General features: G+C 34.0%; 1 protein-coding gene across 4 annotated transcripts in view; it reads right to left on the minus strand.

Annotated features, from left to right (window-relative positions):
- Positions 1-15,459, minus strand: part of cyth1b (cytohesin 1b) — a 97,057-nt gene that overhangs the window by 25,345 nt on the left and 56,253 nt on the right. For all 4 annotated transcript variants that reach the window (XM_073827987.1, XM_073827985.1, XM_073827986.1 and 1 more), the window contains exon 2: positions 4,341-4,423. In XM_073827987.1, coding sequence (XP_073684088.1) covers positions 4,341-4,423 — 83 coding nt within the window. The remainder of the gene's footprint in view (positions 1-4,340; positions 4,424-15,459) is intronic.

Genomic DNA, 15,459 nt, shown 5'->3' on the forward strand with positions numbered 1-15,459 from the left:
CATCTCACATGAACAGATAAACTCAATCTCCCAAACTGCTGTGAGTGTCACTTTTACCGTTTCAAAACTATCATCATATCATACTGTATGACACAGAAACTTCATGGCAAACCTGTCAAAATAAAAGTACCGTGTAACATGTAATGGGTTGGGTAGGTGTTGACGTTAAAAAAAACACAATCTAATAGGTAGAAAAAATAATTTCATTGTTAGTTAGTTAGTAAACACAAGTACATCTAATTGAACAATTTATTTTCATCAACAAATTATCATAGAACAGCTTTATGAGCTTTATGATCCATTCTCAAAGACTTTAAGTCATTATTTGGGTAGCATACATATTCTGAATGCCTTCAGCAGAATTCAAATTAGCCATTTTAATCTAGATTAATCTAGATTAATTCGACAATTTAATCTAGATTAATCTAGATTAAAAAAATTAATCTATGCCCACCCCTAATATATATATATATATATATATATATACATACGTGTGTGTGTGTGTGTGTGTGTGTGTGTGTGTGTGTGTGTGTGTGTTTATATATACACACATACAAATATACACAGTACACACACACACACACACACACACACACACACACACACACACATTAGGTGTAAACAAACTTTTTTATTTTGAATGTGATTAAATCACAATTAATCAATTTGACAGCACTAGAAAAAATATATAAAATGAGTTTAAAATTATAAGATCATTATGGCTTTAACTGAGCAAAACAGTATTAGGAAAAAATATATAAAACGTGTTTAAAAAAAACTTAAGATCACTGACTTTAATTGAGCTAAACTGTATTAGGAAAAATTATTAATAAATAAAATTAAATCTTCAAGTAAATGCAAATGTCATGAACAGAAAACCACAAAATATTTTTAAACGCTACTTTTACCTTTATTCCTCACCAATCTATATTGCTTAAATGTCAGACCACATAAAAATCCAGAGACGTGCTATCACTCACAGCATCGATCTACTTCGGCTAACCCTAATTGGACTGACAGAGGCGTCTGTATCATCGATAACCACGCAATGCCTTCAGAGGCTGCGTCACGTAGCGCCGGACACAAAAGACAGAGTCAGATCGGATCTGCTGAATGTCTGAACACTGTTGGTTCAGTGAACACGGACAAAAACCATTTAGCTCAGACAGCCGAGCATCGATTTTCAAAGTCACTGGTTATTGTAGTGAAAAACAGAAGCACTCTGGGAAATGACAGATGTTTACTTATACATGAGAGCTAAAGTTCTGTCTAGTCTCTTTCACTTGAGAGGACTAATAATACAGCATAGCTGACCTGATTCTGATCAGACCTCGACTTAGTGGGAGAGCAAGTGTGTATACGGATCAAAAAGCAAGGACATTTGGAGAAATACTGAAAGGATTGTGTTCAACAGCATGTTAATGTTTGTTTTGGTAGCAAAAACTAAAATTTCACTTGTATTCACCACTGAAATCTTGGTATGTTACCCAAGGTGAATGCTGTACCCACAGGCAGTCTTCTGTCTTCAGGTCAGAGAGAGTGGGTCTGGTGTTTTGCAGCATCATTACAAATGTAAGAGGGTCTCTCTATAGAGTGGTCTGCTATGTTGAGCTGATTCAATCAGTTTTCTCTGATCATGACCCATCACAACCTCCACTCATGTGAAGGAGAGACTGGGGTCTTATAACGCTCCAGTTAACTCCGAGACAGGAATTCTTCTACTGTCTGTCCGTCTGCACATATATAGAGAGTAAGACAAAAAGAAATCCTCTGCTACAAGCTCATCATGACACTCCCAGGAATCTTACTCAGCCAGACAGACATTTTTCAACAATGAGATAAAAAATTCATAAAGCTGAGCTTTACCGACTCTGTTATGGCACGTCAAATGCTTTGCACAGATTTCAATGTTAAACATGGAAAGCTTTAAAGTATTTAAAAAAATAATAATTATAAGTTTGGTAAGGTTTTTTGTTTTGTTTATGAAAGAAATTAATACTTTTATTCAGCAAGGATGCATTAAATTGATCAAAAGTGACAGAATTATAAATAACTAATGGTTACAAAAGGTTTCTACTTCAAATGAATGCCTTTAAAAATAGTTTTTTTTTTTGTTTTTTTTTACAAAAATATTAACCAGCACAATTGTTTAACATTGATAATAAGAAATGTTTCCAAATCAGCATATTAGAATGACTGCAAGATCAGGGGTTTTATTTTCAAAATTCATTTTTTTCTGTTTTACTTAATTACATTTTTACATTTAATTTATTTAACTTTTTTTTTTTTTTATATTTTTTATTCTATTAATCAAAAAGCATTTCTAATTAACTAAAATCATGAAACTTACACAATTTAACAGCAATTTATTAAAAGTTTAACAAAAATTCAGTTTCCATTATTTTCTGAATTCCATTTTAAAGTTTTCATTAAATTTTGATAATCAAAAGTACCTCTAAATAATTGATTTTTTACAACAACAAAAAATTATTCATAATTTAAATATTTTTAATTATTTATTAGAAATGTATATTGTATGTTGTATATTTTCATTTTTATGGTAAATAAATTCTGGTAAATATTCCTTAAATAAATGCTTTGATAATAATTTAATATTTCATGATTTCATTAAGTAATATATTTCTGTCATAGTTTCTTCAAGTTAAAACAAATTTTTATTTTGAAGAGTTGTTGTGAAAACCTTTAAGTTTCTGTGCGTACATGACATAATGGTAGTTTTTCTCAAAAGAAACTGTAAAATGCAGTTCTAGAGATTATGTTTATGCGTTTATGTACTCATATGATGAGGCGACAGAGGCTGAAAACACTGCAAACGTCACATGCAGATGTTTGTTAAAAAAACAAAAACGAAACCATACATCTGTGCCATTCATTCATATTTAAATAGTATTTTTCAGCTTAATATTCACAGACACTAGTCTAGACAAGATTTACTCATAGAAAACTTGGCAAATTCTGTGACATTCCACATTATACAGTAAATTCCATTTTTATGACTGGATTTTGCGATTCCATCTGCGTTTTCTGCATTGCGTAAATCATAGAGCACTAAATTAGAGCTCAAAAATTCCAGACTAAATTACATTTGTGACCCTGAACGACAAAACCAGTCATAAGGATCAGTTTTTTTTCAATTTGAGATTTATACATAATTTACACATCAGTTAAATAAATAAGCTTGCCATTGATGTATAGTTTGTTAGGATGGGACGATATTTGGCCGAGATACAACTGAATACAATCTGAAGGTGCAAAAAAATCTAAATATTGAGAAAATTGCTTTTAAAGTTGACCAAATGAAGTTCTTAGCAATGCATTTTACTCATCAGAAATTAAGTTGAGATATATTTATGTTAGGAAATTTGCAAAATATCTTCATGGATCATGATCTTTACTTAATATCCTAATGATTTTTGGCATTAAAGAAAAATCGATCATTTTGACCCATACAATGTATATACCTATGCTACTTATGACTGGTTTTGTGGTCCAGGGTCACATTTAATACATTTCTAATAAATTGAAAAATATATTACAATAGTCATTTTAAATTATAGTAATTGTAATAAATGTATTTGATCAAATCAATGCAGCCTTGCTTATTATAAGATGTGGACTAAGTAAAAATGTAGATGTTTCAATAAATAAATATATAAATGTATCTAATTTAATAAGCATAAAGATGACTATTCTAATAGAGAGTGAATCCTCTGTTGACAGAAGTCATGCTGTTCAAGGGCAATCAAGAAATAGCATGAGACTGGAATGGAACTGGCAGTTAGTGGCAAAGATGAATGCCAAAGATATGCCAGCAAACTTCATTTAGAGGTTTACATGATTGATTAAGTCATTTAAGAGACGAAGGGGACAGCGTTTGGCAGGAGGGGCATTAATGGTTGACATTCCAATTGCGTAATAGAATCAGCATAATTGAATTCGTTGGACTTGGCTTGAACCATCTGCTCCAAACAATACAGCCCCCCCTTCACTAGCCAGCTGTTACAGTCTATACCCCAGGGTGGGACATCCCATCAATCCTGTACACTAAAACTGTACAGCCTGGGTCACGAAAGCCCCTCCCATCATGATCCAATTCCTATTCTCTACAGGTCCACCTTACTCCAGCTGCCTTGCTCAGGGCCAAAAGAAGGGGGATAAAAGGGCATAAAGTTGATTTGGTGATATTAATTAGCATTAGGAGACATCCATCACCATGTTAAAAGAACAAACACTCAAAACTAGCATCACAGGCTGTGGATTCAAATCATTTTGGGGCAAAAAAAAGTGGTAATTTCAGAAAAATGATCTGAAGATATTACCTGTATGTCCTCCAGCAGCTCCTGTTTCCGTCTCCTAATATTCTCCAGTTCCTGCTTCTCCTCTGGCGTCAGGTCATCCGGTACTTTGTTTGGAAACAAACAAAAGCAAACAATGAGGGTTCAGACGTACAAACGCGAACAAACACAAATATGCAAACGCTCAAGCTGCGGTCTCTCGACCTAAACATTTCTAAGAGGATACATGGGCAATCTAAATATTTTCAGAGGAAACAGAACTGATGTAAAATGAAGGGAGATTGTAAGAAGGAGAAACTGCCTGAGGCAAAGCACTACCTTTGAGACACAAGCCAACTCAGCAATCAATAGCTTGAAAAACACAGTGGTGTTGTTTTTATATGCCTCTGATCCAGAACATCAGGAAGTTCTCAGAGCAAAGCAGAAAGTTGTTCATTTCATTAAGCGCTTTTCCTTTAAGCTACAAGCTGTTTTGAAGAATTTGTAAAGCCTAGCTTGGACAACATCACGCAAACTAGCTAAAGCCATTTCAGTTGATATTTACCAAATGTGACCCTGGACCACAAAACCAATCATAAGTAGCACAGCTATATTTGAAGCAATGGCCAAAAATACATTGTATGGGTCAAATTTTTTTTTTTATGCCAAAATTGATTAGGATATTAAGTAAAGATCATGCTCCATGAAGATATTTTGTAATTTTTCTACAGTAAATATAGAAAACGTAATTTTTAGTGGTGGGCCGTTATCGGCGTTAACGTGCTGCGTTAACGTGAGACTCTTATCGGGCGATAAAAAAACATATCGCCGTTAATCTATTCTCAAAGTTGGGTTGGGAATTGGGTCTAAACTACGCAAGATATGATGACTTTCACCTTGATATTTTAGCGCGGATGACGTATACCTAGTCGAATTGCACTGTAGGGGGCGAGAACGAGTCTTCAACTTCTGTGAAATGACCACATCAAATGAGACGTGCAAACATGGATGCAGCTATGAAGCCGCTTCAGGGCAGGTGCGTTGCTAGACCCTTTTTACTGGGGCATGTGAGTTATAATTTACTTTGATAATCCCGAAATAAAGACGTTAAAGTCCATGTTGCAAGTTAAAAAAAATTTCGAGATAAACATATATTCGTGTATGAAAATACAATACAAATCGTTAATGCAGGATTTGAAAATATTTTACAAGACATAAGGGCACAAATTTAGAAGACAAAGTGACGATTTCCTGGACCGCTCTCAAAAACAGCTTTTTTTCTAGACCGCGTCATATGACGTCACGACAGGTAGTCGTTCGCCTAGCTCTGTTGCTATTCAGTAGGAGCAGTCGTGAGTTTGTGTGTTTTCAGTCGTTATTTTTAATTTCAATTGATCATTGTCATGCTAAATTATTGTGTTTATGAAGGCTGTGCAAACTCCAGCCTGTCAGGACATCATGTCCACGGGTTTACTTACAATAAAAAGAACGGCGCTATCTTCCGGATCTGGGTGCGTTTGTGCGGGTGAATGCATCTGCTTCGAAAAACGCGTTCACTTTACACCGGAGGATTATCATCCCGGCGATATGATACAGTTCAATATGGGATGCCGAAGCAAGAACCAAGTGAGGGTCAAAACTGTTGCAGTTTCTTCAGTGCACACAGCGGCTTCATCGGCTCCGCGGTCAGCCTGGTTCGTCCGAAGCCGTCAGAGATGCAGACGAATACGTGAAATGTGCACCGTAAGTCTTGTTTTTTCTTCTCATAACTTCGCAAAACGACCAAATCCGTGAATATATTTATTTAAATAATGAGACACAACGAGATGTGTATAAGTCGAGGTAAAGCACTGTAGCTAGCTTGTAACGTTAGGCATTAGCAATGTAAGTTTAAGAACCATGTAAAAATGGTACCATATGAGAAGGCATTACTGGTCAGTTATCCTCCGTATGTTAATATTATATTTATCAAGTCTACAGCTTAGTCACATTGTTTGCACAGCTAATTTGTGATTTTTTTTGTCATGTGTGTTTTTAGGGTTTTGGGAGACATTGCAAGACATGAGGCTGTGTGAAGATCTGAAGCAGTGGAGGCCAGCTGTTATTAACCAACCTCTAAAATAGTGTGATACTGATAACCACACTGAAAATATTTTTCTTTCAGTTGTATATGTTTGGTACATCTACATGTATATATATTAACAGCTGCAATGTTGTGTGTTTTAAGTTGGGTATTAACAGTAGTATGAAATAATATTTCCGATTTATTGCTGCATAAATTAAACTGAATTGAATGAGCCATAAATGCAGATCTGCTTGATATATATGTGTTGTTAACCTCATAAAAACATTTATACATTAAGACAATTTGTTATTGTGATTATTTTTTTATTGATTGTCACCAAAATGGGGCCATTCAAAACCTTTATAAAGTAATCCTTCCTCTGTAACCTGTTTAATAGCTGACACAACACATGCAGGTAAGGGCTTCCTGATGAATACCAGCAGACAACTTGACTTATGCTGTCAATATTAATTGTCTTATACCAATGGCATTAAAAAAGTTTTACTTTATAGGTATTTGTGAGCTAAAAATAGTCAACCTGTAATTGAGATTACATTTTACTGTTTATTTGTACGTACAAGTATTTTGATCAGAGTAATAAATTATCTCTACCATAAACTTACTCATGCCTTTGCCTGAAATGCATATAAGCTATCTATTTTGATTTCAGACAGCAAGCCTCAAAGTGCAGAGTCAGAGACAGCACATCAAGTTTGGGGGCATTTCCCATAGAAGCATATAATAAAACAAAAAGGTGTTTATCTCTCGCGTGCGCGGTAATAAGAACCCGCTATATCACGTAACGTTAACGAGTATGACACGCTTCATCAACGATTATTCGTTTGTTTTACAGGTAAGTAGAATCAATACTTCTAGATGACCAATGCTATAATTTTGCCCGATTAGATATCGTCTGCTAACACTGATCTCTCACAGACACCTGCCCTGTTCTCCTCACATTACAACTTGATTTGTCTCTGACCGCTGTTCTGTTTAATCCTGGCATGTCCCTGCTCTCTTGGCCACATAACAGGCTCATATTTGTGTCTGTGGTTCGTCATACGAGTGTAAATGAACATTTTAAATGTTCTCTGCGCCCGAACAGTCATTGCGATCCATTGTTTTCCTATGGTTTACATTGACCGCTCTACCGGCCGTGACGTCACTGCCGCTTTTGCCAGTTTTTCAGATGCGGAAGTAAAATTCTCTCTCAAAAACGACTCCAGAAGCCTAAATAGCGTATTTTGAATTATATTTTCAAGAAAAACTGGTTCCTACACTATTTATCTACACGTTCATTCACAGTGATCTTCAACTTGAAAGTTGGACTTTAAACTATATGCAACAACTGAATTGACGCTTCTAAAAGCAACGCAGTTTAAAGGAAGACTATGTACGCAGAAATCCATGCCCGTGCGCGTCTGTGTATTTAACGGCAACATGCACGTCGTGCAGCCTTTTGCGCACAAGTACTTGGTTACACAAGTTTGTATAGGTAATTATGTTGTAAATGCAATTGTCAAGCAGTTTGTGATGCATTTTGGAAACAGGAGATGAGCGCCTGATCTATTGCGCCACCTGGCCCGTTCTCGAAGACTTACTCTTAGTCATTATTTGGGTAGCACACATATTCTGAATGCCTTCAGCAGAATTCAAATTAGCCATTTTAATCTAGATTAATTCCAAGATTTAATCTAGATTAATCTAGATTAAAAAAATTAATCTATGCCCACCCCTAGTAATTTTGATTAGTAATATGAATTGCTAAGAACCTAATTTGGACAACTTTAAAAGCTATTTTCTCAATTTTTAGATTTTCCACTAGTTGTATCTCAGCCAAATATTTTCCTATTCTAAAAATACATACATCAATATATCTCAATTTTTTTTTTATTTACCCTTATGACTAATTTTGTGGTCCAGGGTCAGACGAAATGGGTTAGACGAAAAACAGCATCTAAAAATATTTGTCATTTTAAGTGATACTCTCACACCAAGAATAAACCTTTTTATTTACATTTTTAACATTAATTTAGTAAAATGTATCAAACATAAAATATTTAAAAAAATATTAAATGTATGGAAAATATTAATATTATATTTTATTAGTTAATAATATTATATAATATTCATTATTTAATGTTTTTGAAAATATCTCATATGCTCTTAAAAGCTGCATTAAAATAATGTAAAAACAGTAATATTCAAGAATTATTACAATTTATGAGAATTAAAAAAAATAAAAATAAAATGAAATTTTTTCTCATGATTTAGCATGCTTTCTGAAGGATCTTGTGACACTGAAGACTGTAGTAATGGCTGCTGAAAATTTTGCCAACACGGAAATAAATTAACATTTTACATTTTAAAATAAATTCAAAATAGAAAACAGTTATTTGAAATTGTAATATTTGAACAGTATTACTGGAGCCTTGGAGAGCATAAGAGACTTCTTTCAAAAACTAAAAATCTAATGATCAGAAACATGTCAGTACAAGACAGCAATATATACTTTTCAATGAATAAACACTAAACATTTTTAAAAATGCAATTCTATCATAACATGACCCAGATATCGATATAATATATTACAAGGTCCCTGCTGATTCGCAATCTTGGCAAGTCAGCCAGTGAAAAGCATTCCGCTCAGCATTTCTGATGTGCTCTGGAGAGCTCTGATGTTGGAATTTGCAGAACAAATAATTTATACGAACCTCGCATCCATAAACCCAAAGATTTCTCTGAAGCAATCCAGTTTAAGTGCTTTGTTCAAGAGCACTAAAGTCAGTTCAATATCAGGCTGAGGGCCAAACATCCCCACCATTCTGCTTGCTTTGGCTGATGCCAGTCAGAGAAAGACTCTACTTTTCAATCTTCGTGCATTACATTAAGATATCAATCCAGCATTTAAGAACTTAGGATGTTTAAAGAAATAGTTCACCCAAAAATGAAATTACTGACCCTCATGTTATTCCAAACCTGTTAGACCTTCGTTCAACTTCGGAACAGAAATGAAGATATTTTTGATGAAATGCGAAAGCTTTCTGACCCTGCATAGACAGCAACGGTAGTAAGAAAGGTAGTAAGGACATCATTTAAACTGGATATACAGTTGCATTGCTGTATATCCAGGGTCAGAAAGCTCTCGTATTTCATCTGAAATATCTTAATTTGTGTTCCAAAGATAAACAAAGGACTTATGGGTTTGCAACATCATGACAATGAGCAACTAATGACAGAATTTTTATATTTAGGGGTAAATTATCACTTAAAATGGAGTGCTTATCAAATGTCAAGATTTGCTTTGATACTTGGAAAAAAAACCTCTGAAGAAAATTCTTTAAAAAAAAAAAAAAAAGAAAAAAAAAAATTGTATTATAAAAAAGGACGTAAAATACTAATCTGCTAAGGTGTTAACTGTATGCTACAATAAAACATTTGGTAAAAAATTTGAGTTTTTTTATTAAAAGAAATATTAAACTACCAGTCAAATGTTTTTGAACAGTAACATTTTAATGTTTTTTAAAGACCCTGCATTTATTTGATCCAAAATACAGCAAAACAGTACAATTCTGAAATATTTTTACTATTTAAAAAAATTGTTTTCTATTTAAATATATTTAAAAATTTAATTTATTCCTGCGATTTCAAAGCTGAATTGTTAACATCATTACTCTAGTCACATGATCCTTCAGAAATCATTCTAATATTGTGATTTGCTGCTCAAAAAACATTATGTTGAAAACGGTAGAATTTTTTCAGGTTGCTTGATGAATATAAAGTTCAGAAGAACAGCATTTATCTGAAACAGAAATATTTTGTAACATTATTGTAACTTGTAACTTTTGATAAAAGAGATAAAAGATTATACTGAGTGTTGAATGGTATAGTGTATAATATTACAAAAGCTTTTTATTTCTGATAAATGCTCAGCTGTTTTAAATATAATATAAATTACATTTTACAATATATTCAAACAGAAAACAGTTATTTAAAATAGTAAGAATTTTTCACAATATTACTGATTTGGCTATGTTTTGAATAAAAAAATGCGGGCTTGGTGAGCAGAAGAGAATTCTTTAAAAAAAAAAAAAAAAACATTAAAAATCTCACTGTTCAAAAACTTTTGACTGGTAGTGTAGATTAAATTTTTAATTTAAAAGCTAGTTAACAGCATTTATAATTACTCAAACCTCATACAATTTATCAGTATTATTACTATTGTCACTGCATGACAGTTTTCTGTTGTCAGTTATGTCTGAAACATGATTGGCGGTGGAGATTAACGGCTTCATGTCATTTGGAGACAGAGGTCATTTGTCTTGATCCAGCCGTCTCTGTAATGGATTGGGGGTCTAAAAACCTTTAAAAAAAAGGCTAGATTCCTTTGGTATTGAACAACTCATAAAAAGTATGTTAAGACAAAGGCTTTTAAACTCAACCCTGACCTAACCTAGCCACACGATCAACTGACTTCCCAATAAAAACAAAGACGCTCCGTCATATGATATGACGACCCTCACCTTTCATGTGACCTCATTAAATCCCTTCCTGGTGGCCCTAAGGCAGCCTGACCCAGCAGGGGACCTACAGAGACCCTACTAGTAGCCCTAATTGATTCCTTGTTCCATTTAAACCATCCCAAAAAAGTGAGGTCGCCATGGTTATCTCATGCTGCAACCATAGCAACAGATCACAAACCATCAAGCTCCGAAATTAGCTGATGAAAAGTCCCTATTGTGATAAAGACACATCCTCCTCCAAACCTACGGCCTGCCCACTGTCCTCACCAATCACATGGAGAACTATGTTTCTGAGCGAATGCTTGTCACTGTGGCAACGCACTGCATGCAAACTCCAGCTGGGATGTTTGACAGGCAGTCTGTGAGCAGAAATCCTGTCCAAAAAGCCACCCATCCCCCCCTCATTTTGTAAAAATTGGTATTGCAACCTCCAGCATAAATCCATTAGTCTCGCCTAAGGTGAGGCTGGAGTTTACAAGCAGGACACATGTTTCTGGAGCCCATATCAAATAGATGGAAAAGGTCACTGAGGTAGGCAGCAGAGGTTGGAGTGAGTTATTAGTGGATGTCCATCAAAGCAGATCATTTCAGAGGAATTGAGACCAGACTTTTATTTTGGAGTTTCAACACAATGTCAAGGCAATTGCACTATAGGCTAACTTTGCATTACAAGCATTTTTTTCCACAAATATATGGCATCACTTGTTTTGGATATGGATTTACATCTATGGAAAAAGCAGCTCAGAGCACAACTGGAGGATATCTTGCAGTCTTAAAGAGACAGTTCACTCTAAAATCTTCTATTGAAAGAAAAAAGGGTGGGGAAACTAAATATTGGAGTGAAAAATAGGATTTAATTGAAATAAAAATGTTTTGTAACATCATAAATGCCTTTAGTGTAACTTTTGATCAATCTGATGCATCCTTACTGAATAGAAGTATAATTTTCTTTAAAAAAATAAAAATAAGACATCAAATTACTGACCCCAAACTAAAGTCAAAAGTTTACATACACCCTGAAGAATCTGCAAAATTATTATTTTAATTAATTATTTTACCAGAATAAGAGGGATCATACAAAATGCAAGTTATTGTTTATTTAGTACTGACCTGAATAATTTATTTCACATAAAAGATATTTACATATAGTCCACAAAAGAAAATAATAGTTTAATTATGACACTGGTCAAAAGTTTACATACACTTGATTCTTAACACTGTGTTGTTACCTGAATGATCCACACCTATGTTTTTCTGTTTAGTGATAGTTGTTCATGAGTACCTTGTTAGTCCTGAACAGTTAAACTGCCTGCTATTCTTCAGAAAAATCATTCAGTTCCCACAAGTTCTTTGGCTTTTCAGCATTTTTATGTATTTGACACCTTTCCAACAATAACTGTATGATTTTGAGGTCCTAAGACACTAAGGACCACTGTGGGACTCATATGCAACTATTACAGAAGTTTCAAACTTAAGGGTTGACATTTTTGGAATTTGAAGGTCAGGGTAAATGTAACTTATTATGCTTCTGGGAAACAATTATCTTCTGTAGCTTCTGAAGGGCAGTACTACATGACAAAAATATAATAATTAGGCAAAATTTGATTCTATTTATTCAAGCTCTTAATGCATTGTTTTCCCTTTTGGAGCATCAGTGAGTGTTTGAACCGTCTGTAATAGTTGCATATGAGTTTCTCAGTTGTCCTCAGTGTGAAAAGTTTAATCTCAAAAATCATAGAGTCATTGTTGGAAAGGGTTCAAATACACAAAAATGCTAATAACCAAAGAATTTGTGGGACCTGAAGGATTTTTCTGAAGAACAGCAGGCAGTTTAACTGATCAGGACAGGAACTCCTGAACAACTATCACAAAAACAAAACAAAACAAAAAAACCTGGCTGTGGATCATTCAGGTTACAACACAGTATTAAGAATCAAACTTTTGAACAGGGTCATTTTTATAAATTCAACTATTATTTTCTCTAGCGGACAATACATAAATGTCTTTTATGTGTATGTAAACTTCAACTGTATATATTATATACCATATTATATTTGGACCAAAGTCAACTCAAATCTGAACAGGAAAAGGTTAACTGTGACTTTCTAGCTGGAATTCAACATGTTGAATCATGAGGCAAGAAAAGAATTTAATGAATGATTCTTGGTATTTAAGGCATCCAAACCCAGGCAAACTGAACAGACAACACTCAATAGTGCAGTTTAAACACTAACACAAGACAAAATATAATTTCTAAATCACTGATGCTCAAATTGCGTCATTTAGGAACCACTTGCACAAAACGAGGGATGAACAGGGCCATTAAAAAATAATGACCTAGTTAGGGCTCTATGAAATCAGTTGTGTTTTTTTCAAATTCCGCTTTTTTCCATTTTAGTTTTTCTGAATTAGGTTTTTTTTTTCCATTAAAAATTGTTCTAGACTCTGTTTTAATGGTTGAATTAAATTCTATTAATCAAAAAGCATGTCTAATTAAAGGTTGTATCAGCGATTTCAAGCCTGAAACATAAAGTGTCAAATTCAGCTGACCTTTCTTCACGATCCGCTTGCTTGTTTTTCTGTGGAAAGGTTGGTAGCTCCGATTGTTTTTTTTTTGGCATATCTTGGACCCTAGGCTGACCAGAGAGATGCGGTTTATTACAGTCGATTTATGGGGCAGGCAGCGAGCAGATCGTGAAGAAAGATCAGCTGAATTTGACACTTTATGTTTCAGGCTTGAAATCGCTGATACAACCTTTAACTGAAATCATGAGTATTACACAAATCACAAAAAATTAATTTTTAAGGCCCTTTAAAATACGTTTCATTTTTTCTCAAATTTAGTTGTATTTTTACCAAATTTTGTTTTCAATTAATTTTCTGAATTCTATTTCAATGGTTTTATTTAATTTTAATCAAAAGCATCTCTAAATAATTGATTTTTATAAAAGCCTAATTTATTATAATTATTTTATTTTTCATAAATACTGTGTTGTGTACTTATATTTTTTTGATAAATAAATTCTGGTAAATAATGTTTTGATAGTTTTATTAGTAGTAGTACTATTATTATATTAAGTAATATATTTCTGTCACAGTTTCTTCAAGTTAAACCAAACTTTTATTATAACCGGTTGCTGTGAAGACCTTTAAGTTTCTGTTTGTATGTGATATGAAATTTTGATAATGAAAAGTTTTTTTTTTTCAGAAGATACAGTAAAATGCTCATGAAGTGGCTCTCATAGCAGTTATAGAGATTATGTTCACAAAGCAAATGCCATGCGCACTTCAGTATGTGTGTAGTAAATGAAACAGTGTGTCTGCGCCATTCATTCACACAGAGACACGCAGAACGTACAGGATTCATATTTAAATAGTATTTTTGCAGCTTATTATTTAGACTCAAGTCCATATCACATTTTGATTTACAGGTACTGACCTTCATTTGATTTATTCATCCAAAATTGGCAAGCATATGAAGACAACAATCAAACTAGAGTTAAATTGCCAGTTTTTAACATGTGTTTTTAACACAAACCATTGATACTAAATAGAAGGTGCACAGATTCTGGTTTGATCAAACAGCATTTGGATATTTTGCTGATTTGCTTTACAATTATTAAAAAGAAATAAGCCAATTAATTGCAAAACTTTTTCTCAATTATTCAGATAACTCTACCAATTATGTATATTAAACATGTTTACACTATCTGCAAAGTGGCAAGCTGTGTGACAAAACTGGAATACCCACATTACACTCAACAAATCTGTTTATACTGCAATATAATCAACAGTTGCTCGCAGCGTAGACAGTGTTATTAACGGAAGCTTTCTAGTAAGTCACCACGGTATTGTCAAACAAAGCATGGTCAGCAGGCCACCAATAAACGCTGATAAACTCTCAGCGGGTCGAAGTTTTAGTATCCTTATACATACACATGACGCTGCAAATTGCACCCACCTTGAGGCCCATTATGCATCTGCACACATTCAGGCAGTTATTATCCTAATGCTTCCTCATGTGCTTGCCATTGAAAACACAAAGCGTTCATGCTAAATCTGCATTAGCATTTCATTAGCACATTCCTAATGAATCATTAGAAGCCGAAGACCTGGTTTAATATTCATGTGCGCTGAGAGAACAAGCTAAGATGGAGACAATTACAGATTCAGGATAATGCTTTTAAAGACAAAGATTGCAAAAAAAAAATCATTTATGTTACAAAATTGAAAATTCTGTCATTTTATCATCCTCAAGTTGCTCCAAACCCATTTTTGACTGCTTTCATAGGGTCTAAAATAAAAGCACATTGTCAAACAGAGCAAAATCATTTGATGAATGTTAATTAAGAGTGCGAATAAAATCAGGCCCTTGCCAGTCAAACATCACACCAGTTGCCAGTAGCTGGTTTGAAACAAACATGTTTATTCATGAACTCAATATTTCAGCTTCTAGCCTGGCTTGAGTTATCCAAATTCATAAGCTGAAGCTGGACGTCACTGGGTCCATGTTGGGCCATGGCAAGCAGCTTTTTTATCCAAGCTGTAATGCCCTCAACCCTGTGAAAGGTACCAT

This window comes from Garra rufa, chromosome 22 (genome assembly GCF_049309525.1).
Source record: "Garra rufa chromosome 22, GarRuf1.0, whole genome shotgun sequence".
Taxonomy (NCBI): domain Eukaryota; kingdom Metazoa; phylum Chordata; class Actinopteri; order Cypriniformes; family Cyprinidae; genus Garra; species Garra rufa.